At 42.2% G+C, this 25,495-nt stretch overlaps 3 protein-coding genes and 1 long non-coding RNA gene across 13 annotated transcripts in view; 1 reads left to right on the plus strand and 3 right to left on the minus strand.

The window, feature by feature from the left end:
* cplx2b (complexin 2b) overlaps positions 1 to 4,187 on the minus strand; it is a 15,208-nt gene extending 11,021 nt beyond the window's left edge. The window contains exons 1-3 of one of the 3 annotated variants that reach the window (XM_086055719.1): positions 2,853 to 2,956; positions 2,729 to 2,768; positions 2,114 to 2,642 (exon numbers count right to left, since the gene is read on the minus strand). The gene's annotated coding sequence lies outside the window, so the exon portion shown is untranslated. Of the gene's footprint in view, positions 1 to 1,241; positions 1,401 to 2,113; positions 2,643 to 2,728; positions 2,769 to 2,852; positions 2,957 to 3,832 lie in introns of those variants that run through there. The other 2 variants (XM_086055726.1, XM_086055709.1) reach the window with 2 other exon arrangements.
* shtn3 (shootin 3) overlaps positions 3,852 to 25,495 on the plus strand; it is a 26,120-nt gene continuing 4,476 nt past the window's right edge. Inside the window, exons 1-18 of one of the 5 annotated variants that reach the window (XM_086055648.1) lie at positions 3,853 to 4,243; positions 4,341 to 4,401; positions 4,900 to 5,064; positions 12,069 to 12,397; positions 15,285 to 15,345; positions 17,520 to 17,614; positions 18,279 to 18,459; positions 19,003 to 19,100; positions 19,189 to 19,270; positions 19,515 to 19,609; positions 20,612 to 20,758; positions 21,446 to 21,599; positions 21,956 to 22,142; positions 23,425 to 23,495; positions 24,688 to 24,785; positions 24,914 to 24,931; positions 25,001 to 25,063; positions 25,138 to 25,264. In XM_086055648.1, the coding sequence (XP_085911774.1) occupies positions 12,320 to 12,397; positions 15,285 to 15,345; positions 17,520 to 17,614; positions 18,279 to 18,459; positions 19,003 to 19,100; positions 19,189 to 19,270; positions 19,515 to 19,609; positions 20,612 to 20,758; positions 21,446 to 21,599; positions 21,956 to 22,142; positions 23,425 to 23,495; positions 24,688 to 24,785; positions 24,914 to 24,931; positions 25,001 to 25,063; positions 25,138 to 25,264 (1,555 nt within the window). In that variant the 5' untranslated portion in view covers positions 3,853 to 4,243; positions 4,341 to 4,401; positions 4,900 to 5,064; positions 12,069 to 12,319. Of the gene's footprint in view, positions 4,244 to 4,340; positions 4,402 to 4,899; positions 5,065 to 9,497; positions 12,398 to 15,284; positions 15,346 to 15,441; positions 15,581 to 17,519; positions 17,615 to 18,278; positions 18,460 to 19,002; positions 19,101 to 19,188; positions 19,271 to 19,514; positions 19,610 to 20,611; positions 20,759 to 21,445; positions 21,600 to 21,955; positions 22,143 to 23,424; positions 23,496 to 24,687; positions 24,786 to 24,913; positions 24,932 to 25,000; positions 25,064 to 25,137; positions 25,265 to 25,495 lie in introns of those variants that run through there. The other 4 variants (XM_086055665.1, XM_086055674.1, XM_086055657.1 and 1 more) reach the window with 4 other exon arrangements.
* On the minus strand, positions 6,175 to 11,473 carry thoc3 (THO complex 3). Its single transcript, XM_086055695.1, has 6 exons — positions 11,236 to 11,473; positions 9,961 to 10,117; positions 8,917 to 9,121; positions 8,686 to 8,847; positions 8,325 to 8,425; positions 6,175 to 7,410 (listed from the first exon to the last, which is right to left on the minus strand). Exons 1-6 carry the CDS (start codon positions 11,413 to 11,415, stop codon positions 7,250 to 7,252), a joined length of 966 nt encoding a protein of 321 aa, XP_085911821.1. The 5' UTR covers positions 11,416 to 11,473; the 3' UTR covers positions 6,175 to 7,249.
* On the minus strand, positions 17,191 to 20,416 carry LOC147151298 (uncharacterized). 4 transcript variants are annotated; one of them, XR_015090131.1, is made up of 4 exons: positions 20,251 to 20,416; positions 20,042 to 20,107; positions 18,309 to 19,629; positions 17,191 to 17,676 (listed from the first exon to the last, which is right to left on the minus strand). It is a non-coding gene; the product is annotated as an uncharacterized LOC147151298 (long non-coding RNA). The 4 variants fall into 4 exon arrangements; XR_015090130.1 differs by lacking the exon at positions 20,251 to 20,416 and having other exon boundaries at positions 17,191 to 17,668; positions 20,042 to 20,236; XR_015090129.1 differs by lacking the exon at positions 20,251 to 20,416 and having other exon boundaries at positions 20,042 to 20,236.

A 25,495-nucleotide genomic window follows, 5' to 3' on the forward strand; every position in this document is an offset into this window, starting at 1 on the left:
GCGCAGACAACAACAACACTCAAACAGAGACTATGTACAGTATATCATATTTCGAAACAATCATTGAGGCACACAATGAGAAAATATTCCAGCCTGTTGGTGAATGTATAAATTTCAAGCATTCACACAATGTTCATCAAACATAGTTACTACCTTGACAAGAAATGATAAAAAAAGCGAATTCTTGTCAGTTCTGTCCATCTGTCTTTCATATGTGGTCAAAAGCTGGTCGCAGTCGGACAAAATCTGGAGAAGGACTTCACCTGGAAGTAGACCCCTATACCAAATTTCAGGTTGCTAATTCAAACTGCCTTTGGGGGATGGATTTTAAAAGAAATTCGAAGGAGCAAGGATCCTTGAAAATGACCCCTAAAATGGCCGCTTCAAACCTAAATGGAAAACGCCTTGCGTCCATTGATATGACTTTTCAAGACTTTTTTGTGCGTCTACTCATGACAGACATATCTACCAAATGTCACGCTGTTAAGTCAAACCGCTTTCAGGTGCTGGATTTTTACATGAAATTCTATGAGCGAGGATCCCTGGAAATGACCCCTAAGATGGCCGCTTCAAAATGCATGGGAAACTTCCTGTGTCTTGAGACTTTTTAGTAGTTCTACTCTTGAGAGTCGTGTGTCATGTTGACCAAATTTTGTGCTGCTAAGTCCAACTGGCTGAATTTTGAAATAAACTAAATTCTTCTTCCTCCAAATGCTGATTTACTTGGCAAACGCACAACACACAACACGAATCTGCACACAAAAAAACACACTCGTTGTAGACGAACACCCTCACCCACGCGCATGCACACACTCGTGCAAATATTGATATGAAACATGATATCAGTGTTCAATTCTTTGTGTCGTATACGTGTCACAACATCTGCACACAAAACAAGGGCATGCACCCAAAGTAAATTGGGGATGTAGCGCGCGCGCCTTGTCAAAGCTGCTTCCTGCCATCTAACCTTCATCACATCCTCCTCCTCCTTCTTCCCGCCACTTGCACATGCATCAAATGATGAAGATGAGGATGAAGACGACCAAGCCTTGCCTACCCCTGCGTGCACGCGGCCGTCTCCAAAAACCTCGTTCTTGTTTTTTTTTTTTTTCTAAATAAAGAGGGTCAATCTGCCAAAGCGCACACGCCCCCGCCGTGTTCACGCGCACGCTTGAAACCTCAGCAGGGGGGGGAAAAAAGCCGCAATGGAGGAAGGCGTGCGTGTGCGTGATTCTACTGACCTGCTGCTGCTGTCGTGCGCGTGAAGCGGCAGAAAGAAGGATCCCGCTAGTGTGCAGCAAAGCCCCAGCCTGACCACCCTCATATAGACCCCCTCAAACGCACACTCATGTGTGCGCAAACCCACGCGCACGCGCACACCGGGCAACACGCCTTTGTCTCTCAACCCGCCCCCTCCCGAGCTTCATCACCTCCTCACAGCGGCGCAGCATATGGACGCACTCACTCCCTGTGTGTGTGTGTGTGTGTGTGTATACAGTATATTGTGTGTGTCTTTTGCTTTTTTTTCTCTCAACACTGACGTCAGGTTTAACATTCACTAAGTGCAGTGGTACCTCCATCTGCAAGTTTTTCAGCAAACAAGCAGCGGTTTGGCACACAGTGATCAAGTCGCCTGGAAAACTAAACAGAAGACGTGTATTAGCCTAATGCTAACACGAAATACAAAATAACAATAGCAGGCTCAAGAAACTAAGCGTCAATTTTGTGGCGTCAGAAGTACTCATGTAAATGAAACTTGAACATAAACGTTGCAAAAATACATGTAGTTGAATAATGCAGCTATACTCGCAGTCACGGGCGATTTTAGGTTCAGAGCTTTGGGGGTGCTGAGCACCCAGAGTGTCTGGCTGGTTCACTTTTTTTTTTCATTTCACTTAGTGATTTAGGATCATTCATTAGATATTTTCTAATGTTCACGTTAATGCTGAAACCACATTCATGTAAAAATAAGAAAACATGAACAAAATGGACAGTGCTTTTCACAGGACAGCGACTCACTTCATATGAAACGTCATATGAAACCACAATTTGTCTCTTTTCATCAAAAAACGGGTGTAAGAAATCTGAAATGTAAAAGAGGAGTGTGACTCACCAAATTAATTTTTTCCATGGATATTTCTGGCTGCTTTTGACTGACTCAAGCAGTCTCCTGTCAGCCAGCGAGAAGTCCTTACATGACAGGTGGAGTGATTGCCGCTTGTTCTGAGATTGCCGCTTTATCTGATCTAGGATGTTATGTGTAGTACCGAGAGTCTCCATTAGGAGCGCTGTAATGTGCTATCACTATTTAAGAACCAGCAATGTAGGTTCGAGCAAGGATACAAGTAAAAGACAAGACATTGAGCTGCCAACCCGTCTGTGTCCGTCGTTATTGACAATCGATCGCCATCCATAGCTTTATTAAAAGCATCTTATACTACAGGATCGGTAGATTGCAGTTTCGTTTGGTCACTGATAGTGTAGTGGTACACACGCCCGAGTTGTGTGCGGGCATCGTGGGATCGATTCCCGCTCAGTGGCGGTGTCTGTGTGTGCCCTGCGACTGGCTGGCGACCAGTTCGGGGTGTAGTCTGCCTTCGCCCGTTGACGGCTGGGATGGGCTCCAGCACCTCCCCGCGACCCTGTACAGAATAAGCGGTTTGGAAGATGACAGATGATGAAACTTGAAAGTGAGAACTACTAATGTAAGAGAGTAGAAATGGCCTACTTGGTCATCTTGACTCGCAAGTACTCAAGGAATACAGTGCCTGCGTGAAAAATGCAAAAACTTAAAATTAAAGAGTCATAGAGAATCGTATGTATCAAAGTCTTAAAAAGTATAAATGGCTCACAAGCACTTGACAATAGAAGAGAAGTGAAGTGTCTGAAATGAGGCTGCGTTTAGGTGTCGTGGTTCATCACAGTGTCAGGTCCTTTTCAACTGCTTGCTGTTGATGTAAAGAATCCCCCCCCCCTCCCCCCGGGGCAGCTGCTCACTGTGTCTAGCTAAAGTGACATCAGCTGAACAAACATAAATGTTGAAATGTGTGTCCAGCATACGGACACATGCACGCACTGAGACGAAGTCAAATGTGCGAAGCAGTTTGTCTTTTTCTCCGTTTTTGTCATCACAAGTTGTGGCTTTTCCCGCTAATTAGCACTTTCCAAACACTTTCAACGACGCTCGTTCCTGCTCATTCAGTCAAGTGGATATTTTACTCAAAGTCGACACGCTCCAATATAGGCGTGTGTTTGTGTGCGTGTGTGTGTGCGTACGCGTGTGCGTGTGCGTGCGTGTACGCGTGCATGTTCAATCTAGAGACGACGTACAGTACCTGTGAATCTGCAAGCTATACGCAGGCTCCCTCTAGTGGTATACAAAATAATTATTGCATAAAACACCAATGACATTTACAGTCAAAATCACAGACGTAAAAGATTGAAGCTTGCTGCTATATACATGCACACAGCATTTTTTTTACTTTTCAGTTCAGTTGTATGAAACTTATCATAGTCATGAATTGTTATTTATTTAAAATAGTTCAGTACAATATTTGGAACGTATCAAAGTCGAAGTCAGCTTTATTGTCAAGATCTTCTCATGTGCTGAACATGCAAAGTCATCGAAATTGCGTTCCTCACATTTCCAGGTGAAGACATGACACAAAAACAACAAGACAAATATGCCTTTTTTCTTTTAATGTCGTCTTTTCGTGTTCAATAAATCAGTCTCAAACCTGTCCTCACCTAAAGTAACGCACGAACCATTTCTAAAAAGACAATAAGACGGGCAACACAAATTGGGGTCGTGACAAAGCCAAGGTTAGCTCACCAAATAGAAGGCCCGCAACAGCAAATCAAGCATGTCAACTTCACCAAGTTTCTTTGGTCATCATCGCTCGGGTCCATATACGGGCCCCCGAGGTTGTGTGCGTGGCCCGCGGTAAAAATGAGCGAGTGACACCCCTGGTCGAGAGCGCCTTCCGATGCAAAGTCATGCGTGTCAGACTGAAACCCCCCGAAGCTAAACTTGAATAGAATGCAAAAGTATATAATAATATGCAGCTTTGCCATTCCACTGCGGGCTCTCGTCTGGGCGAGGCCGCCGTCAAGGGAGTCCACCGCCGTTTGCCACGTCTTCCATTCGACTGGCTTTGTGTGAGCTCCTCGTGCGGCCGACGCCTTCCGGCTTCTTATCCATCACGCCGACACCATGGAGAGAATTCAAGGCTGCAGTGTTGTGGTAACGGAAATTCCATTCTATACTGTTGTGTATTTTTTGGGCGTGTTTTTGCCATTTTGGATGTTTTTTTGTTGCTTTTTGTCTGATGCTCTGAAAGGGACACTGGAGGAGAAGAAGAAAACGATCCTCGGCGTCCGCGCCGACAGGAGTGTAGTGCAGTGAGTGTATTTTTGCTTTTTTAATCAACTCGTATTTTGTTTTCGGGAATGAATATTTTCAGTTATCAGTATGTGCGTATTTCTGCTCCTACAGTTTTACATGAGCTTATTTTTTCAAAGTTTTTTGTTCACTGCATATATTTCTTTTTCGTCATTGCATTTTATATGACCTATTTTTCACTTGTTTAATAATTCAGTGCAGGACATTGGACAAGTACAGCTCAGTTGTAATACTTCAATTACACAGTGAAAAAGAAATGATGGTTGAATTTTATTTTGCCAAGTGGTTGCACAAAATAAAATCATCTGTGTCCACATACATTTTCAAAGTAGATACATATTCTGCAAAAAAATGGATTCAGATTATTCTATTTCATGTCGTGCAACCACTTGACAAAATAATATTGAGTAATGATGCGCAGGATTTTTTTTTCATTGTACTTCAAGAAATCTTGGAAATTTTTGCTTCCAAACTTTTGTCTTTTCTTTTACCTTCAGCGTTTATGAAACTTCTTCGAAATGCATTTCAACGGTGGCATGATCAACGTCAGCAGAGGGCGCAATGCGCACCACCTCTGTCCACATGCAAGATGACAGGTGTGACTGAAGCCCGTCGTTGCCGGAATCGATCGAACGTTGCGCGAAACAATCGTCTGAATCCAGGTACACATTTTAAAACGACTATACATCGACTTAGAAAATGTATCTGGCTCCAGATTGTTTCATTTTGCGCAACCACCAGACGAAATATCCATCCACCCATTATCCTAAACGCTTATCCTTACAAGGTTCTGAAATATAATTGAGTCAATTCATCTATCATTTGTTTTCTCTGCACACCATTTTTTTCAGTGTAATAAACCTTTAATGTTTGCACATTCCTTTGTTTTATTTAGATTTTTGGGGGGTACTTTTTCCTTAGTTTCTGTTGTCTATATACTTTCGTCTCTTGTTTTATTTTAATTTTATTGTACTAGTTTTTGTGAAAATATATCTAAGTAGCTCAAAGTAGGGTATATATATCTATATCTATATATATCTCACACTAAAGTTGATCAGTTTGAACATGAAATATCCGTTCATGTATTCAACTGAATGTAAGATGAAAAGGATTTGCAAATCATTGCCTTCTGGTTTTTATTTACGTTTTACACCACGTTGGAATTGGAATTGGGCTTTGTATATCAGTGCCATCAGATTCTGAATTTTAATTACTAACAATAAATGTGACTGATCATTATTATTTTTCGGCCTCAAAAGTTCGACATTTAGCTGCCAAAGGTCGCTTCCAGGTCCCCAGGCCGAAGAAGTCAAGCCTGCTGAATGTTGAAGTTTTCAAGCTTCAGAGGCTGCATTGAATATTTTTTGATGGTCATTAAAAGCTTTTCTATTCCGAATCTGATGAGACGTATACACTTATACACCGCGCCATGTGACAAGAGCAGAGTGTGAAGTATGCGAATGTGGTCATCACGAACTAAGCCACAAGATCCCATGCTTGAGCCACAAAGATACATTTCCAGGTAGGGTGGAAACTGATAAAAACATTTAAAACTGTATCCATTTCGGAACAAACAGCTCCCAGAGTTCATGGCCGATGTGTGTGTGTGGTTTATCAGACAAAGCATGTTTAAAACGATGTCCGGTAAACGCGCTTTTACAGGAGAGAAATGCTGAGCGAAAAGCGTGAGCGTCCAATCAGATCCCAGATCATGCGTCGTCACCTGTCCGTCAATATAATTTACACGATATAAAAACATCAAGACAGAGGAGTGAATGTAAAAAGAAAACCAAGCTTTATATCAAAAGCAGATTTTTTTGTGTGTACATTATATATTACAACAGCGCCACCTACTGGCGGCATAGGCCATGGCATATAGATACGTGTCTCAGTTGTAACCTTTTCCCACTACTAGTGCCACGTTTGGCCTGCTACTATGCAATTTAACCATACTAGTAATCTGCTGTGCTGCTACACAGTCAAAATAAGGTCCATGTACTAGTAAACAGTCTTCACGAGTAGCACGTCAGACTTCCTAGTAATGTTTATTTCTCTATCACATTTATGTGCACTAGTAGGGTGATTACATGTTAAAAGTGTGGCAAAACTGTGCACTAGTTGACATCTGTGCACAACTAGTACTACTAGTGAAGCGCTGGATGTTAATAAGGAGAGTTTTATAATATCACTGTCAGTAAAAGTAGCACCCAGCTGTCAACTAGTGTACGGTTTTGCCTCATGAGTGCTATGTAGTCCTACTAGTATGGCGAAGTTGTCCTAGTAGTGGCAAAGTCTGTACTCATTCACAGACATGATGGTGGAAATTAAGGATATGGAATTAAAAAACAAACTATTTGATACCCTTGATAAGGACGCTACTAGTATTTGACACATGCCTGCTAGTTGACCCCAGCAGTGCTATAGTGAAAGTGTGTTGTAGTCGTGACTAATCAAGTTAAATAGCACATTAGTTGGCTAAAAGCGGCCCTTGTAGAAAAAAAAATTACTGGTAGGACACCACTTTTCTAGTAATGATGCCCAGTTGTTCTACAAATGTGCTATGTACTAGTAGGTGGAAGCTGCAGTTTAAGATTGTACTAGTAGGCCAAAGGCACCAGTAGTGAAACAAATGTTACCAGTAAGACATTACAAGTGGTCTACAAGCGTGTCCTAGTTGTTACACTTGTGCTTTATGTAATAGTAAATGGGAGTTGGAGAACAGTAGTAGGCCAAAGGTGGCTATCGTAGTGGATAAAGGTTACTAGTAAGATACTAGAGCACCCTAGTTATTCCACTAGGCTACTAGCAACCACTAAAGGGCTTGTCGTGGTCCGTTCGATGGTCATGTCAGGAATCATTTGGGAGGCCAAAGAGTTTGACAGTTCCCGCCTCTCGGCTGTTGTCGTACTTGTCGTCCTTGTCGTCGCAGGAGTAGGCCAGCAGGTGGCGCTTGGGGTGCCAGGCCACTGTGAACGTGGGCGAGCACTGCACCTCCCACAGCTTCTCGCCTGCCCAACACACGTGTACAATACAAATTTCACATTTTGCTCTGAACGCAAAGCAAGTAGGCTACAAGATCTTTTCATTCAATTTGTTCAATTTGAAAAGAAAGAATATTTTTTAAAAATAATTAACAGGTTGCAAATGTGAAAAGCTATTTAATAAACATGGATGCCACTGTCCGGCATAAACTCACCATTTCCAAATCGTCTCCGAATCAGTTATCGACCCCCTTGACTATCAATAATTAGACAAAACATAACGGTCAAGGAGGCCGCGAACCAATATTTGGAGCTGAGATTTATGTGCAGTAAAAGGGAAAGTATTAGCATCAAAATGTTGACTAGTACAAAATCGAACACGTAACTTGGCTGAAATGCCTTGTAGCATTTTAATCTGATTGAACAGCGAAAGTCTTTTATTTCTATTTTAGACAATAGACTTTTTTTCTAACAGAAAAAGGCACAGAGAGATCCCAGGCTCAGCCGCATGTCTTAGAACGTTTACAGAAACGTTCAAGAGCTAAACAGTTCCCTGAAGTTTACCCAGTTTTAATCTGAACCTATAAAAAATAAAAATAAAAAAAAATAAAAATGATCAATTTAAAAAATGGTGTAAAATTACCCAAAAACGGTGCAGATAATCGGCCTGGACGATTATGAAGTACCTTTCCAATTGAATTGAATTTCATTACAGATTTGATGTGTTGCGCATTTAACGCGCCAATTGGCCACTATTTTGTTTGACAAACACAGGAAATATAACAATATGATTTTAAGAGTTTTGAGGAGGGCTGCGACACGGAATCAATGCAAATCCATTCTCAAAAGTGCCATTAATGAACTTCCTTATTGGATTGTTTTGTCGCAAAGGCATTTCGTGGTCAACGCGTGTCTCTTTGCTATTTGTTTGCCGCACAAACCTGTTTCCACCTCGGCGATGTCGATGAAGTGGTCCTCGGATGCCGACGCCAACATCTTTCCGTCGTGGCTGAAGCTCAGCGTCCTCACGGGCCAGTCCAACCTGCGGCGCACGTCAGACCACAATGATTTTTTTCCCCATCACATTTGATCACACAAGATTACATGATGACTATTCATACTAGTAATGATTTAGATTCATTGTTGACTTAAAATACAATAGAAATATTGAAATGAATTCAAAACAACAATGGAGGCATTTGTTGTGACTCAGACGTTCTCTGACGCTAGGTGAGACACTCGATGGCCGTGGAAAAAGTTAGAAATAGATGCAACGGCGCGCTCCGCGGACAGCGCGCTCACCTGGAGAAGCAGCGCACGCACACCAGCTCGTCCAAGTCCCACAGGCTGACCAGTGCGTCGTTGCTGCCCGTGGCAAAGTACTTGCCCGTCGGGTCAAACTTGATGCAGATGCAGTTGGACGGGTGCGCGTTGATGGACTGGATGGTCTTCAGCTCAGGGTAACTGCAACGACAACGCGTCAAGACAAAAGTCCAGCAGGCCGGCGGGGTGTGCCCGCGTTGCGCTGATCACCTGAGGATGTTGATGCAGCCGTTGCCGTTGGTGAGGAAGAACATGTCGTTGTCGTTGTTCCACGAGATCTCATTGACCTCGAACTTGAACTTTTCCTCGGCTTTGGTTTTGTGCGTCTTGGCGTCGATGAAGGTGACCACGTCTTCCTTGTTGCCCACAGCGACCGTCTGACCGTCCGGACTCCAGCAGATGTTGATGTTCTCGCCTTCCGTGGGGAAAGAAAAAAAGGCCAGTGTTATGGTTTGAAGCCAGAATGAGAGTTTCTATTAATTGTTGAAAGTCAGGTTAAGGTTCCAAATTAAGGTTTCAAATCTGGATGACGCTCCTAAATATAAATATAATGGAATGTAAATTAAGCAGCAAAATGCATTCGTTTTTAGCCATCTCTGGGGGCGGCCAGTTTGTCTTCTGACGGCTGAAAATGACATCACAACTGCTCACAACGCCCAATCATGGCTGACCGGTTTTCTGAATCTGAGCCGTGATTGGTCGTTGTGAGCAGTTGTGATGTCATTTTCAGTCGACAGAAGACAAAATGGCCGCCCCCAGAGATGGCTAAAAACAAGTGGATTAACACTTATTCCACAAACGCAATATTTATCAGAATGCCCTGTTTCAACTAGTGGGCTTGCACAGAACATATTCTTGAAAAAAAAATGTTTGCGTTGACTTGCCCTTTAAAACTCTGGTTAAGGTTTCAAATGATGGTTTCAAGCCAGTATTAGGATTTCACAGTAGAGTTGAAATTATTTTGATAACCAACCATTCACAGGTTATTTTTGCAATTAGTCGACTAACCAGATCATATGAAATTTTCAAATAGGGTTTCAAGACAGGGTAGGTGTTTCTTATAATTATCATGGAAAATATGACTGTGTTCAGAATCAATCACTCATTCCCTCATCACTGTATAGACATTTTTATACAGTGCACTATATAGTTGACTGTCAGGCTGAAATGATTCATCGAATAGTAAGTTCTGAATGGAGATTTTAGTCATGTGCACCATATAATCGATTTTGTATTGTCGCTGCTTTTGCCAACCTTTGGTGTTGACGACGGCCGTGCACTTGGTGGTGCGCACGTCCCAGATTCGGACGCTCTTGTCGCCCGACGCCGTGACGAAGAGGTCCGGGTTGGTGGGGTGCCAGCATAGTTGATCCACGCTGTCGCTGTGGCCACGGTAGTTGTTCTCCTTCACCTGCGCACTCAAAAGGCCAAACATGACGGAGCCATTGCATGCTCATCAGCGTTACCGACTGGGTGGGCTAGAGCTTGAAAGGAGTGGAAACCGTTAATCGGAAAAGGTCCATTACAGTCTAACCTCGGCTAACAACGACAACATCAACACTCTTGTTCTCTGACGTACATGTCACTCACCGGAAGAATTTTGATACGAATACTAGGCAATTGAGAACCTATTGTCATTCCAGTGCCACTTTTGGCTCCAGTCAGTAGAGTAAAACAATTCGACGGATTAATTGGTTGCAAAAGTATTCAACAGGTAAAGTAAGAGTTTCGAATCAGGGTTTTAAATTAGGGTTAGGGTTTCAAATTCGGTCATAGTCATAGTTAAGGTACAGAACAAAGGTTTAGATTTCAAATTTGTGCTTCAAACCAAGGTTATAGGACATTGGACACGAATTAAAGTTTCAAGCCAATATCCTGGTTTTAAATTTGGCTTCTGGCCTAGGTTTTGAGTTTTCAACAAGGATCATGGTTACAGATTAAGGTTTCAAGAGAGGGTTAGGGTTTCAGATGAGGTTTAGTGTTTTAAATTCGGGGTTTATGCCAATGTTGTGGTTTCAAAGAAGGGTTTAAAGTTAGGGTTTGAAACCAGAGATACAGTTCTAAACAGGAGTTGGTGTTTCAAGCCAATAGTAGGGTTGTAAATTTGAGTGGGTTTGGGGTTTAAAAAAGTGAGCATTAGGGTTTCATATCAGGTTTGATGACAAGAAAATAGATATGATTTTTTTTGCCAATGGTTACATTCAGAGTTGTGTAAAAGCAGTGTTCTTGTTGTGGCGTCATGTATTAAAAAAAACGTTTGTTGTTTATTATTACTACAATGTGTTGAAGCATTGCATTTACGTCAATCCGGAACGCGTTATTTTCGCGAGACGACTTCAATGCTTTCTTCAATTTCATTTAGTCGTAGTTTTATAATTTGTTAAACAATTTGAGCAAGAACGTCGCCGTGACTAAGTCTACTAATAATAGCAATAGATTTAAACGTGTTAATAAATAGCGGCTAGTTTTGGTTGCCCGTTCTTTTCATTCATTCATCGGTCCCGCCATGGTGACCAAGGCCGAACTCACCAGTCTGTCTTTTTCCAGGACAAAAACACTGGCAGTTTTGTCGACGGATCCCGACGCCAGTCTTCTGCCATCGCAGCTCCACGCCACCGAGTGAACTTTGGCCGAATGCGCCGGGAACTCGCGACTTTTGTTGTTCGTTTTGAAAGTCTCCTGCATTGTTTGGTAGTAGCGCGACGCCATTTTGGCTCGACTGCGTCACAAGAGAAGAAACAGGAAGTGAGGGCAGTGAGGGCAGTGAGAGCGCGTTAGCGTTGCGCTTTAAGATTGAGCGCCCACTACTGCAGCGGGGATGTTATTATTATTATTATCATTATTATTATTATTATTATTATTATTATTATTATCATTATTATTATTATTATTATTATTATTATTATTATTATTATTATTATTATCATTATTATGTACCAGTGATAATTTATTAACTGATATTGTTATATTGTTTTTCTCCGGGTACTCCGGTTTCCTGCCACATTCCAAAAACATGCATGGTAAATTGATTGGACTCTCTAAATTGCCCCTAGGTGTGATTGTGAGTGCGGATGTTTGTCTCTGTGTGCCCTGCGATTGGCTGGCAACCAATTCAGGGTGTCCCCCGCCTCCTGCCCGACGACACTGGCATAGGCTCCAGCACGCCCCACGACCCTTGTGAGGATAAGCGGTATCGATAATGTATGGCTGGATGTTATATTGTAAATATATCAAATACATATAGTGACAACAAAAACGACAAAAAAATAGACATTAATATTGTAGGTTGAAACTCATACTACTGCTGCTACTACTACGACTACTACAAAGGATAATACTAATAATTGACTATATTGTTGCAGCTTCAGCATTTGATGATGAGGAAGAACGGTGGGGGGTGGTGATGACGTCAGAAAAGAGCGTGTGTGAGTGTGTGGGTCTCGTGTTTGCCGGCTGCAGCGGTCCTTCGAGTGTCTCCTCATCCCTCCTCCACGAGAACGAACGATGACATCTGGACCGGCGGAACCGGGCTCCTATTAACCCTTTCATACTGTCTCAGCCAACTATTTAATTTCTTTTTGTTTTAAACTAAAAATAAAACATTAATCCAAAAATGCTTTCCTGCTCGTCGTCGTCACCGGCGGAAGGATGCGAAGAGGAGAAGGAGAAGGACGCGCACATGCAGACGGAGGTAAAACCAACAATTCATTCATTCATTCATTGCTTATCGAATAAAAAGCTGTCAAATGCTTTAATTGGAGCCAACGCACGTGTATGGAAACAATATGCGGTGGTTTTGCCGAACAACGTTGATGGAGGATGATGATTTTCTGTTGTGATTTACGATCTCACCGGCCGGCTTTTTCTGGCTTTCAGGACCCCTCCCTAAATTAATGAGCCCACTCAGCACATTTGCACACATACATATGCATATATACACTTTTTGTATAGCAATAGAACTTCATTTAGTATTTAAATTTCTTCATATTGATTTTTATGACAGCAACAGCTCATGATCCAAAAGTATACCACAGCGTGTGAAATTTACTGATGAAGATCCCCCCCCCCTTTCATTCAACATTTTAACGAAAGAATGCTAACGTGTGCTAGCCACGTAGTGTTTGACCTGGGAAGTGACGAGTCATCACCGTGACAAACATGAAGACCAATCTTGGGATGCGGGTTGTCACGGCAACAGCTCGCAAAGACTTGTGGTTAGAGGTCATTCGTGGGGCGTCACGCGTGAAGCGGGCTAATGTAATTTTGCATGCAATGGTCAGAGCATTGGAGGTTTGTTCCGTTTGTAACTTTAAATCAATGTTCGTACTGTCAAATGTTTGTGATTTTTTGGTGAATGTAACGTTTAATATTTGTGACTCAAAGTGTTTCTGCTAATATATATTTATATATATGTTTATATAAATATATTTGTTATGTTTAATGTTTGCAGCGTTAACTTAAAGGTTTGTAATAATGAATGTGTGCATTTTTTATGTTCGTAAAGAAGGTGACGTTTGTAATGTTCTGTGTTTGTCATTGTAAATGTTAATAGCATCAAATGTAGGAATTATCACTCTTAATGTTTGGAAGGATTGTTTGTAATGTTTAACGGTCGCGTTCAAAGTTTGCGATGTTTGTAACATTGAATGTTTGTAGCATTCAATTGAATGTTTGTAGCATTCAATGTTTGAAACGTTTGAAGTTTGCAATATTAAATGTTCGTAACACTGAATGTTTGTAACGTTTAATGCTTGTAACGTTAAATCCAGAGCTGGGCATTTTACTAAAAATTCCCGGTCCGTTTATCGCCTTCTGCCTGCAGTGTGGGTATCTTTCCGCCGTCCGTCTATCCGCCTTTTCGACCAGCCAGACCACATTGTAACCGCCTATAGGCCGGTCCGCCCATCATTTTAAACGTGCTTCCGTTAGCGTTTTCGTTGACCAACTTCGACCAACCTCCACTATAGAACCACCCCCTCCGCTACCGAACTGAGCGATATTTGAAACAAAAGACTTACCGTGGCATGGAAGCCTCACTGCGGACTAATTACGTCTCCTTTTAGGACCCAGAAGCCTCGGTCATGGCCAACGGGAAACTGAAACCTTGCCGCGGCCATTGAAGCCTCACCACGAAAATAGCCGATAGACAGTAAAATAGATTGAAAAATGGGCTCCCGCCTATGTTTAGTTATTTTTATTTTTATTTGTATTTTTTTAAGGTTCCCGTTTTTTTTAATTTGCAATATGAAATGTTCATAACAGAAGCCAATAAATATTTAGTTTAACTCTTTTCAATGAATTTAAAAGGAGGGATTTGTAACAAATGTTTGCAATATCTCATATGTAGTGTTGTGTGAAGACAATTTGAAAGAAACATGTCAAGTCAACACACATTATGTGCCTTCGCGGGCCACATAAAATGATGTCACCTACTGGATCTGGCCCCCGGCCTTGAGTTTCACACCTGTGGCTTAAACGGTTAAGTGTTTCGAATGGTAAATAATCATAACACTGAATGTTTTAAGGTAATGTTCGCAATGTTTAATTATTCCATTAAATCTTCATGACAATGTTCGTCACATTGAATGTTTGGTCAAATTAAATGTTAGTCATGTTTTATGTTGGCAGTACCATTTTAGGCTTTTAATGTTTGCAACATTAAATGTGCCTAACATTGAATATTTATAACGCTGAAAGTTCATAATGTTTGTAACAATTTTACCCTTACAATGGTTCCAAAGTTGAATGACCATAACATTGAAGGTTTGTGATATTTAATGTTTGTAGTTTTGAATGTTTGTAAGATTCCGTGCTTGTATCATTTGAATGTCTGTTGCGTTGAATTTATTGCGTTTAATATCCAGAACTCTGAATCCTCATGAGTCATGTGTAATGGTTGCGATTTGAAAATGTTACATGTTCAAAAATGTTTGTAATGGAAGCAATGTTTTAAATTCCTCATTTTTAATGTTACTAAGCTTTAGAATGCTGGAAAAAATGAATGTAACGTCAAATATGGATAATGTGGCCGAAGAGGCACGTGTCTGTGCCGCCTCCTTGGGGGTTTGCTAATGTTAGCCATTAGCGTTCGGGGCTGCAGGTAGATGAGACCCAAAAAGTGGGCCAAGTGCTTCCTGCTGCTGCTGGGTTGAGGGTGGGGGGGGGGCTGTGGGTTGCTTGGCAGCGAGTGAATGTGAGCGAGGATGTTTCACCTTGCCATGATGCTGTCAGCTTTACGTAGCGTCACGCCAACGTGTTAGCTCAGACACATTTAGCTGGCTAGGCTGAAGCAGAAGATAACGTTGTATGACGATGCGTAAACGTGTAACGTCATGCTACGTCGTGTAACACAACCCAATATCGTATAACGCTGCTAATGAGTTGTAAGTAGTTAAGAGCATTTTTTTACGTGGAACTCTGCGAGGAGAGTTAAATAGCACCTTGTGAACAACATGTAATGCTGTGTAACGTTGTGTTCACGCTGCCAGGAAGTTAGTACAAATAAGTAAACCATACGTAGAACATTGCGTAATATTGTGTAATGTTGTCTAACTTTGTGTAACGCTTGCATCCCGCAGTGCAGCAGACTGACGGAGCAGAGGGACGAGGCCGAGAGACAACTCAAGCACATCAAGAGGGGTGAGTCTCACCACCCCACACCTCGTATTAACTCAAGTGCTAACATGCTAGGCCAAAAGTGGCTAAAAAAACACACACTCATTTTGCCTACAATAGGCCAGTTGATACCGTGACATGCACACACACCTCCATAGTGGGCGTGACTCAGGAGTGTGGTTGCCGCGGTGACGTCAGGTTTAGCGAGTCAGTTGCAGGCATCCGCTCGTTCCTGTTCCCGCCATGACGATCCACACAGGTAAGAATATACGCTCAATGAGTCATATTTACTTTATTAATTAGAAATGGGTGAATGCCGATACCGAGGTATCGGGCCGAGACCTGCCTTATTTTCAAGTACTTGGTATTCATGACGGCAGCTGATACCAATGGCTGACAGAACCTTTTTCGAAGTGAACTGTATCCATGTCAATCCTTTTAAGCCTTTTAAGATGCATATTTCTGGAGGTATATGTATGTTCATAAGGTTTATATTAATACTTCCAATGCATTATTAGTATGCTGCTCCAAAAATGTATTATGTTTATTATTTGTTAACTTAATTTACGCATGGCTGGGCTTTTTTTTCTTTTCATATGCCGATTAACTAATTTCTATACGTTTGTGTGTGTTTGTCATGTTTATATCAATGCTTGGAATGCATTATTAGTATGTTGTTACATGGTGTGCGATACCGTTTGTTAACTTAATTTGGGGGTGATGACTTTCTCCATTATGGTATTTGTTGTGTATTTTACACATTTTCCTGCTGCCATTGACTGAGAAACATATAATAATAATAATATTAATTCAGTTTATTAATAAGGTCTATTTTTCTTGCTGAATGCAGTACATGCAACATGGAGCTTTTAATTACTCATGTGTATAAAGTTGCCAACTTCATAGTGTCATGCCTAACAGTTAGCAGATGCCGGATTGGACCTGCTGTTCTACTTCTTATTCTTACTTTGTCCAAAATAGACTCATTACCTTTTTTTTTAAGCAGTGCAACTCTTGAGTGAACTTTGCCCAGCCGGTTTGAGGTGTTAAAAGACATTCTGTCGTAAAAATACCTCAGGTGGACGTTCGCCCCTCCTCACTTCTTGTGTGCTGAATAATTGAGGCTGGAAGACTTGAATAATTGACGCCACTAACAGCACCGCAGCGGTGCGCATGACCGGGTGACACCACAGAAAGTCAGCACAACTGTTTTTTTTTTTGGTCACACAAAAAATCAACTTTCGCCACTGTTGCAAGTTTTTCATCCTTTCGTTTTGCTGTCAGAGAAGTCATAAAAAAATACTTTTCCTGTTTTCCGTAAATCTAAATATCTCTTAGCGCCTTTCTCTTTGAGACCCCGCCTCTGTGAGTCCTCTGTGCTCTGATTGGTCAACACTCTGATGACAGCTCACATGGTGGAAATAAATTACAAGTGAATAAAAATGCAACTTGTGCTTTTGCTCCCGTTTTTCATGAGCTGACCTCACGCACACGCAAATAATCTCAATAAATCTCAGAAAATATTGTTCACAAATCTGCCTAAATCTGTTTTAGTGACCACCTCTCTTTTGCCAAGGTAACCCATTCACATTACAGGTGTTGCATACCAAGATGCTAATTAGACAGCAGAATTATTCAAAAGGTAATAAATCTTCTTTAGCTGCCCACAATAAAAGGCCTCTGAAAAATGTGCAGTTTTACTGTACTGTATTATCGCGGCAAAGGAGAAGTGCTCACAACCACTCACTGTATGTTGAACATATTTTGAGAGGAACAGCTCGTGAAAAATGGTAACAAAGAGCAAAGGGCTTCATTTGTTTTTTTCAGTATATTTCATTTCACATGTGAATGAAACATTTAACACACACACACGTTTTGTAATTTTCATTCAATGTAAGTCGAATATGAAACTTATTTTTCTGTATTTACAAAACAACAACAAACAATGTGTTGAAACAACTACAACATATAAGCTGACAGGAATTTGCCTTTATGAAACAAAAAACATTGTTAGTGCAGAAGAATGAATATCAATGTGAAAGGAAAGAAGCTCACAAAGTGGATCAATGATCTCTAAAAGCATTACTACTATGTGTGCGTGTGTGTGTGTGTGTGTGGGTGTGTGTGTGTGTGTGTGTGAGAGTGTGCGTGTGGGGCGGGTATATTTGTGTGTGTGTGCATGCATGAATGCATGTCAGTGTCTCAGATGGTGATCGAGGAGGTGAGCGTTCTGCAGACTCAGCTGGAGATTGAGAAATCGTGTCGGGAGAACGCCGAGGCGCTCGCCACCAAGGTCCGCCAGCCCGCCCACATAATCCTCAGCGGGATTAGCCACCGTTTGGGTTCTCTGCATGACTCGACATAAAACGGATGACATCCTTTGCTGCATCAGCAATAAAAAAAAAAAAAAAAAAAAAAAAAAAAGCATCCCTCTACTATATTTGCCACGTTGTGAGATCAAAGATGGGCAAGTTTGAGTGCTCAAGGTCATTTGAAGATGAAGTATGAACAAAATAGTTGTTAAAACATTCATATTATCAATTAACACATTAATTAACATGACGAATTAATTTAAAAAGTAAACAAATTTAAACCATTTTCATTTGTTAAGAATAATGATGAAATATTTACCTTACAGTTAAAATTTTCATAAAACAAATTAAATGCTAAATGTAAAGATTATGTAAAAATGTTCTAAACAAATCAACAAATTAATGGATGAGGTAAATTAATAAAAAAGTACCCCATTTTATGGAAAAATCAGGAAAATTCACGTAAGCCTACAGGTATATCTTGAATAACTTGAGCACTGTAGATCATAGCAATGTCCAATCCCATTCAAATACGCCTCCTAGTGGCTGTAAGTAGTATCATGATGACATCAGAGCAATCGAATTGGAAGCAAATGTGTCATGTGGTGACTATTATTGACACCTGCGATGCCCCATCCCCGACAGCTGAACAGTGAGAACAGGAAGTTGAAGTACCTGAGCCTGTCGTTGCGGGCGCCGTGCCTGGATGAGCTGCTTCCTGGTATCTCTGACTGCGTTGCCATGGAGACCGACGATGGCGAGGCGGCCAACGACGATGATGACGCAGCGCCCGACGCCTTTGAGCGCTACCGGCAGCAGGTCAAAGGTGACGTGCTGCAACAGCAAAAGGAAGTGAAAAGAAAACATAATGGGACATACAGGAAGTAAAGAAAAATTTAGACAAAAGTATCTAGGCGTACAGGAACGGGTAATAATATGGAGACAAAGGTATTAGCACGCACAAGAAGTAGAAAATATGTAGACAAAAGTGTCAGGACACGGAGGAAGTGAGAAAAAAATAGAGACAAAAGTATTGGGATACACAGGAAGTGGAAAGATAATGTAGACAAAAGTATTGGGACACACAAAAGTGGAAAGAAAATGTAGACAAAAGTATTGCGACACACAGGGAGTGGAAAGAAAATGCAGACAAAAGTATTGGGACACACAGGAAGTGGAAAGAAAATGTAGATAAAGGTATTGGGGCACACAGCGGGTGGAAGGAAAATGCAGACAAAAGTATTGGGACACACAAGAAGTGGAAAGAAAAGGTAGATAAAGGTATTGGGACATTCAGAAGGTGGAAAGAAAGTGTAGACAAAGGTATGGTACTCAAATTTAAACGTGTGTTTGTTTGCGTGTGCTTAAGAGCTGCGCGAGGTGGTGAGCAGCCTGTTGGAGGAGAAAAAGAACTTCCTGTGCCAGATTGACGAACAGCAGAGAAGAATCCAGAAGCTTGTCGACAAGGTCGGCCTCTTTTCCGTCTTCTCGTTTTTTTGCTCCGACATAATGCAGATGTGTGACTTTTTGATTTTGACTCGACGATCGATGGCAGTCGGCGCAAGATGAGAGGGATGCGAAGGAACTTCGCCAGGCTGTCGAGCGGCACAGCAAAACCATCGAGAGCGTCAACAGAGGTGAGAGCCTGGCGACCGCTGACTTGTTTACACATTAACCGGTGACCAGTCAGTTGTTTGTCTATATGTGCCCTTGAAATGGAATGGCCATTACTCCATTGTTTGCATATCCGTGCCCTCACATGGATGGCGACCAGTCCATTGGCAGGCATGCTCAGTCATGAGCAGACCCATCAAACGTCTCAAGATGGCGGCTTTTGTGAGGAAGAAGGCATGCTGGCTAATGGCCTTTGTGTGTGGACAGTTTCTGCGATGGCGTCGCAGGAGTACGAGGATATGAAAGAGCAGCTGGACTTGGAGCAGAGCCTTCGCGTCAAAGCCGAGACGTACGCACACCAGGTCAGAAAACACCAAAAGACCTAAACGAAAACGTCGCAAAATGTTACGTGCGAAATGAAAGAACCAAGACAATCTCAAATGAACGGATTACTTGTGAAAATATGTCTATGCACTTCTGCCCTACATCACAATATGGCTGATTGACATAATCCCGCCCCCATTAAAGTTTCTCAGCCAATGACTTGGAAGCTAGACTGGACAAACGCTAACTTTTACGAGGGCGACCAAAGCACTAGCATAGCAAAGACAAAAGGTAAACAGAGCTGCAGTTTTAGCATTAGCATTAGCGTGTGATCAGAATGTTATAATAATATTTGAATGTCAACGCAGGGGTGTGTGTTTTAAGATTTGGCCATGTCATGCGCCGCATCTCGACAATAATTGACAAGCATGTAGTGGCGCCTTAAGATACGAGCGACCTGATTTACATACGTTTTTCGAGACGCAGGCTGTCTCATTTCAGCGATTTTTTTTTTTGCTCTGACTTGCAAACGCGAACTGCGGGAAAGAAAGACAGCATATTAACATACGAATGCAGTCTTGTGGTTTTATGTTGGCTATTCAAAACAACCCCATAACCTCTGCTAGCTTGATGCCAGCGAGTTATTCGTTAGCTGCTAAGAACGATTAACATTACTTACTGCTTACTGAGCAGTGGTAATCTCCGCATTTATCTCAGTCTGTATTATACTGCCCCCAGGTGGCCAAATTGCACACACCAGAAGGAGCGGCACAATTAAGTGTTTGTTGTGAGGGTTACGGTTAGACAGAACTGCCCCTATTATGACTCCAATTCGCCCTGACAAGAAACATGCTGTCCAAATATGATGTCATCGTTACGCGCTGGTGAAACATGATCAGCATCGGTCAGACTCACTTGGCTGGCTAAACGGTGAAGTAAAGCACCCGGCCCAGACGGTTTGCCTGCAGGTTTTCCTCGCAGAGCCAAATTATGCTAACAGCTAACATGCTGCTGTGTGTGTGTGTGTGTGTGGGGAGCAGATGCTGGTGAAGCAGAAGGAGGCCAATCGTCAGAGTGCACTGCTGCTGCAGAGCGCCGAGCCGACCCTGCAGCTGCTCAGCGCCTTGGAAGAGGTCGCCGTCCTCACCAAGACGTTGGAGGAGGAGCGGCTGCAGCATCAGCGTCAGGTAACGTTGAACGCGTTTGCATTCCAATGCGGAAATATCCGGGATTGCTTCCAAGTCTTGATGTGCAGCATAAACAAGTGAGATAATGCGATTGCATATGTGTGCACACCCTCCTGTAAATGGGGATGTGGCTGTGTTCAGAATTGATCAATGATGTTAAATGGGATTCAGAACACACCTGACACCATTTAAAGTGCCTCTGATGAACAAGAACTCACAAGTTCTAGTAGGCTTTTCTTGACAGTTTTTGTCATTAGATTTTACAGCACAAGCCATAATTTTTATTAAAATAGTTTTTTATTTTTAGAAAATCCTCCAAATCTGGCATTTGAAAAGGAGTGTGTAGTTTAAAAAAAAAACATTTATCCACTCTATCACAGTCAACTTTCAGCTGTTCAAACAGGCTTTCCTATGCTTTCCTTGACATTTTTGTAGTCACACTTTGCACCAAAAACCACGGTTTTACCTATGTCTCATTTTTTTTTCAAATCAAAAAACGTTTGAACAGAATCCAGGCTTCCCGTGTGGAGTGCGCATGTTAACCGAACACCCAGAGAAAACCCACTCAAGCACGGGTCCCGATGCTTGCGTGGGTTTTCTCTGGACTCCAAATCACACGCTTTTTAGCGACCTATCTGTGTGTGCGCGCATGCGTGTGTGTGTGTGTGTGTGTGTGTGTGTGTGTAGGTGCGTGAGCTGCAGGCCGAGCTAGACGACAGCATCGCAAAGAAGAACCTCGAGAGTCTGCAGAGGCAAGTGGAGCTGCTGGAGGAGGAGAAGAAAGACGTGGAGGGACGACTGGGACAGATGGAGAAGGACAACCAACAGCTGCAAACACAACGTATGTTCAAACACACACTACCTAAGACATGGAGTGACGATCATCTGTGTACTATGTCGTATGTCCTGTATTCTGTCTTCTAAATACTGTAATCGGAGTGCTGTGGTGCATGCTATTTGACTGACTGTCTGGTATATGTTTCCTGTGTCCGGTGTACGGTTCCATGCACAATTTTATGTCCATAAACCATGTTAGGTCTTCCCGTGTCCCGTGACTTATGTGCAGCACACCGTCCTAGATCTAGTGTCGTCGTAGTTTGTGCTATGTCTTGTGATCAACTTTCTCTGTTCTGTCTCCGTTGTTTTCGGCACACAACCCAAGAGCAGGAGCCATCTTCTTCTTGTTCTCGTCCGCAGTCCAGCTGCTCCAGAGGGTCGCCATGACTACCAACACCCCACTCCCTCCGCCGCCCCCTCCTCCGCCCGCTCCCATGGCCCCCGGTGTGGCCTCGCCCCCGTCGCCCCTCCCTCAACCGCCGCCCCCGCCACCTCCGCCGCCTCCTCCCCCTCCTCCGCCCCCTCCGTCCAGATGTAACCCCCTCAGGTGAGAAGCAGCCGCGATGTTCCTCCTAACACGCCGACCAATTACAGTCGTACCTTGAGTGTTGCAAGCCAAATGTAGTGTTTAGTCTAGTCGAGTCTAAAGGCTCTCATGGTGTAGTTGAGTCCATAAATTCCCATGTCCTATTTGATTGTCTTTGATTGCGCGACTTAGTTGTCATCAGCTCTTGCATCTTAATTGACTCTGTAGGTTCTCATGTTGTACTTTGTACGCTTGTGGATATTCTCATTCATCCAGGTCATTTCTTTCTCCGGGCATTGAATTGATTACGACTGGACTGCTCTGGTTGCTTATGATTGACTCTGTAGGCTCTCATGTTAGTTTAGTTCTTGAGGCCACAGTTGTCAAAGTCAAGGGCCGGGGGCCAGATACGCCACACTTTTTTATGTGGCCCGCGAGAGCAAATCAAGCATTTCAACTTCCATGATGCTTGAAAAAGTCTGTGCCAAAATTTCCACTTGTCATATTGTCATCATCTTAAAATATGGCCCAAGTCATTTTTTCATTTTTTTCAGAAAACACAAAAAACTGAACCACATTCTGATGATCTTATAATAATTTCATTTCAGGCGTAGAATTGAATGATCTGTTTAACTAAGGATGCAGCCAATTTTAGCAGAGGTGGCCAACATCCTAAGGAGATGTTTAAAAGCAAAAAAATAGATTTAGTCCAAATATGACTTGGGTCATTATTTTAAGAGGCTGGCGATCTGTAATTAAAAAAAAACAAGAAGCATTTTCTTGTTACGTTATTACAGTAACTTGAACAATATTTGAGCAAATAATTCATCTTGACTTCTGATTTCATAAATATTATCCATCCATTTATGTAAGAATAATGAGGAGGAGATTAAACATTTACCCGGTATGTGGTTTCACAGTCAAAACGGCCCTCCAAGGTTAACTGTAAGTACAATGTGGCCCGCGAGAAAAATTAGTTCGACCTCCCTTTCCTAGGCTATTCTGTCATACTGCAGTTGGCGCTCTTGGTACTCATGTACTAGTTCACTCTCCCACGGCTCTCCTGTTGTAGCTAAGTCCCTCTGCTCTCATCTCATTATTGACACCTGTACTTCATGCTGCAATTATATTTTTAGGCTCTATGTAGTTGACTCTTTAGCCTCTTGCGTGTTAGTTCCTTCTACAAAGTAAAGGCCCTCAAGTTCTCGTTGAGTCTTTATGCTCTCATGCTGTAGTTAACTTTGAATGAATTGCATTTCAAGTGTCAGTGAAACATCATTGGTTGACTTTATACTTTTGCCAGTTCTCTCATTGCCATCATGAGGAAGACGTCCAAAGGATCCAAAACATCATTGAAGGCAGAGCAGCCAGCAGGTAACGGCCATTTTGTTTCTCTGGTGAACAAGCTAACTAGTTAGTATATCGTCGCTGTAATGTGAAAAACACTTATCTCCATTTTTTTTTCATTTTCTTACTTTAACATGAATCATGTTTCCGCGTTACAGACGTTGCATTAAAGTGAAAATTAAAAACGTTTCCAAAATTGTCGATAAGTGTTTTTCACAGGACAGAGATGATATGCTAACTAATGAGGACAAGACTGAGGTCTTAGTTATCGGTCCCGAAGGTCAGAGAGAGAAGCTTTTACCAAAACTACACATTTTTAATCCCTCACACTGTGTGAAGAACCTTGGCGTCATTTTTTACTCTGAGCTCAGTTTTATTCCTCATATTAAAAATGTAACCAAGATTGGTTTTTATCACCTTAAGAATATCGCCAGAGTCCGCCCGTTTCTCTCTCAGGCTAACACGGAAGTGCTGATGCATGCCTTTATTTCCTGTCGTTTAGATTACTGTAATGCCCTGCTCTCTGGCCTCCCGAAAAAGAGCATTTCACCACTGCAACTACTGCAGAATTCAGCCGCTCGGGTGCTGACGAGAACCAGAGGGCGGGAGCACATTACGCCAGTTTTGAAATTGCTGCATTGGCTCCCTGTGTGTTTCAGGATCGATTTTAAAGTACTTTTATTAGTTTATAAATGTGTTAATGGTCTTGGGCCATCTTATTTATCTGATTTGCTTTTATCATACCAGCCCTCGCGGATCCTGAGGTCCTCTGGCGCCGGCCTTTTATTTATTCCAAGGGTGAGGACCAAAATGCATGGCGAGGCTGCATTCAGCCATTTTGGTCCTCACCTTTGGAATAGCCTGCCAGAGGATGTCAGGTCTGCAGAGACTGTTGATATTTTTAAGAGGAAGCTCAAGACACACCTTTTTAGTTTGGCTTTCAACAACTTTTAAATAATTTATCTTTTCTTTTGATTGAAGATAATTCTATGTTTTGCTTTGAATGTTTTAAAGCACTTTGAGTTGCATTTTTATGTATGAAAAGTGCTATATAAATAAAATGTGATTGATTGATTGATTGATAACAATTCCACATCTTTTAGTGTCTGATGATGATGCTAGTTAATGCTAGCACATTTTAATCAATTTTAATGTCTTTTTAGCATCTGATGACAATGCTAACTAGCTCGAACATGCTAATGCTTGAATGTCTTTTTAGCATCTGATGATGCAGTGAAGGTGAAGGCAGTCAACGAGATGATGGAGCGTATCAAACACGGCGTAGTTCTGCGGCCTGTTAAGAGTCAGGACAGCAAGGTCAGGATTTTTGTTATAAAGTATTTGTGAGCATTTCTGACGTTTTTCTAGTATGATGCTGACATTTCCTAACATTCACATAACGCCATTTTGTCTCCCCCCCCCAAACTAAAATTTTAATGCCGCAGCAGAGAGTTGCCGTCAAAGTGAGTACTTTGACAAATGCATATGGTATGTAAGTAAATGAGTAAATTGTTGTTTGTTTTGTTCGTCAGCAACCTCCAACCACTGAGGAGAAATCTCAGGAAAGTGCCATGGAAGAACTCAAAGGCATCCTGGTACAATGCACGCATGCAAGGCTCACCCACACATGCGCACACAAACCAACTAACCGCATTGTGTCCGCCTCTAGGAGACGGTGAAACGGAGTCCCAGCCGAGGCTCCCAGGAGGCGCCGTCGCCAACGGGAAAGAAGGACAGCGAGCTGGAAGTTATCCTGAGAAGACGACGAAACAAGGCGGGAGAGACCGGGTCCGGAGGTACAGCAGCTTCAAACTATTGGAGTTCACTCTCATAGTTGATTCTGAAGGCTCTAATTCCAAAGTTGACTGCCTAGGCTTGTTGTAGTTGACTCAAGTCGAGCTGACTTATACAGTAGTTCTTGTGATGTAGTTGACTCCTTCGGCTCTCGTGGCGACTCATTTGAGTTGTCTCTCTTAGCTTTCATGCTGTAGTTGACTCTATAGGCTCTCATCTTGTGGTTAACACTC

Source organism: Filicampus tigris, chromosome 2 (assembly GCF_054856515.1).
Source record: "Filicampus tigris isolate MCC_2025a chromosome 2, RoL_Ftig_1.0, whole genome shotgun sequence".
In the NCBI taxonomy this organism is placed as follows: Eukaryota; Metazoa; Chordata; class Actinopteri; order Syngnathiformes; family Syngnathidae; genus Filicampus; species Filicampus tigris.

Excerpts from the sequence above, each read along its gene's own strand:
- thoc3 (XM_086055695.1), bottom strand. The coding sequence starts at position 11,415 with ATGGCGTCGCGCTACTACCAAACAATGCAGGAGACTTTCAAAACGAAC. Across the intron at positions 8,426-8,685 it reads TGCGTGCGCTGCTTCTCCAG|GTTGGACTGGCCCGTGAGGA; the intron begins GTGAGCGCGCTG and ends CGTGCGCCGCAG. Across the intron at positions 7,411-8,324 it reads CATCGCCGAGGTGGAAACAG|GCGAGAAGCTGTGGGAGGTG; the intron begins GTTTGTGCGGCA and ends TGTGTTGGGCAG.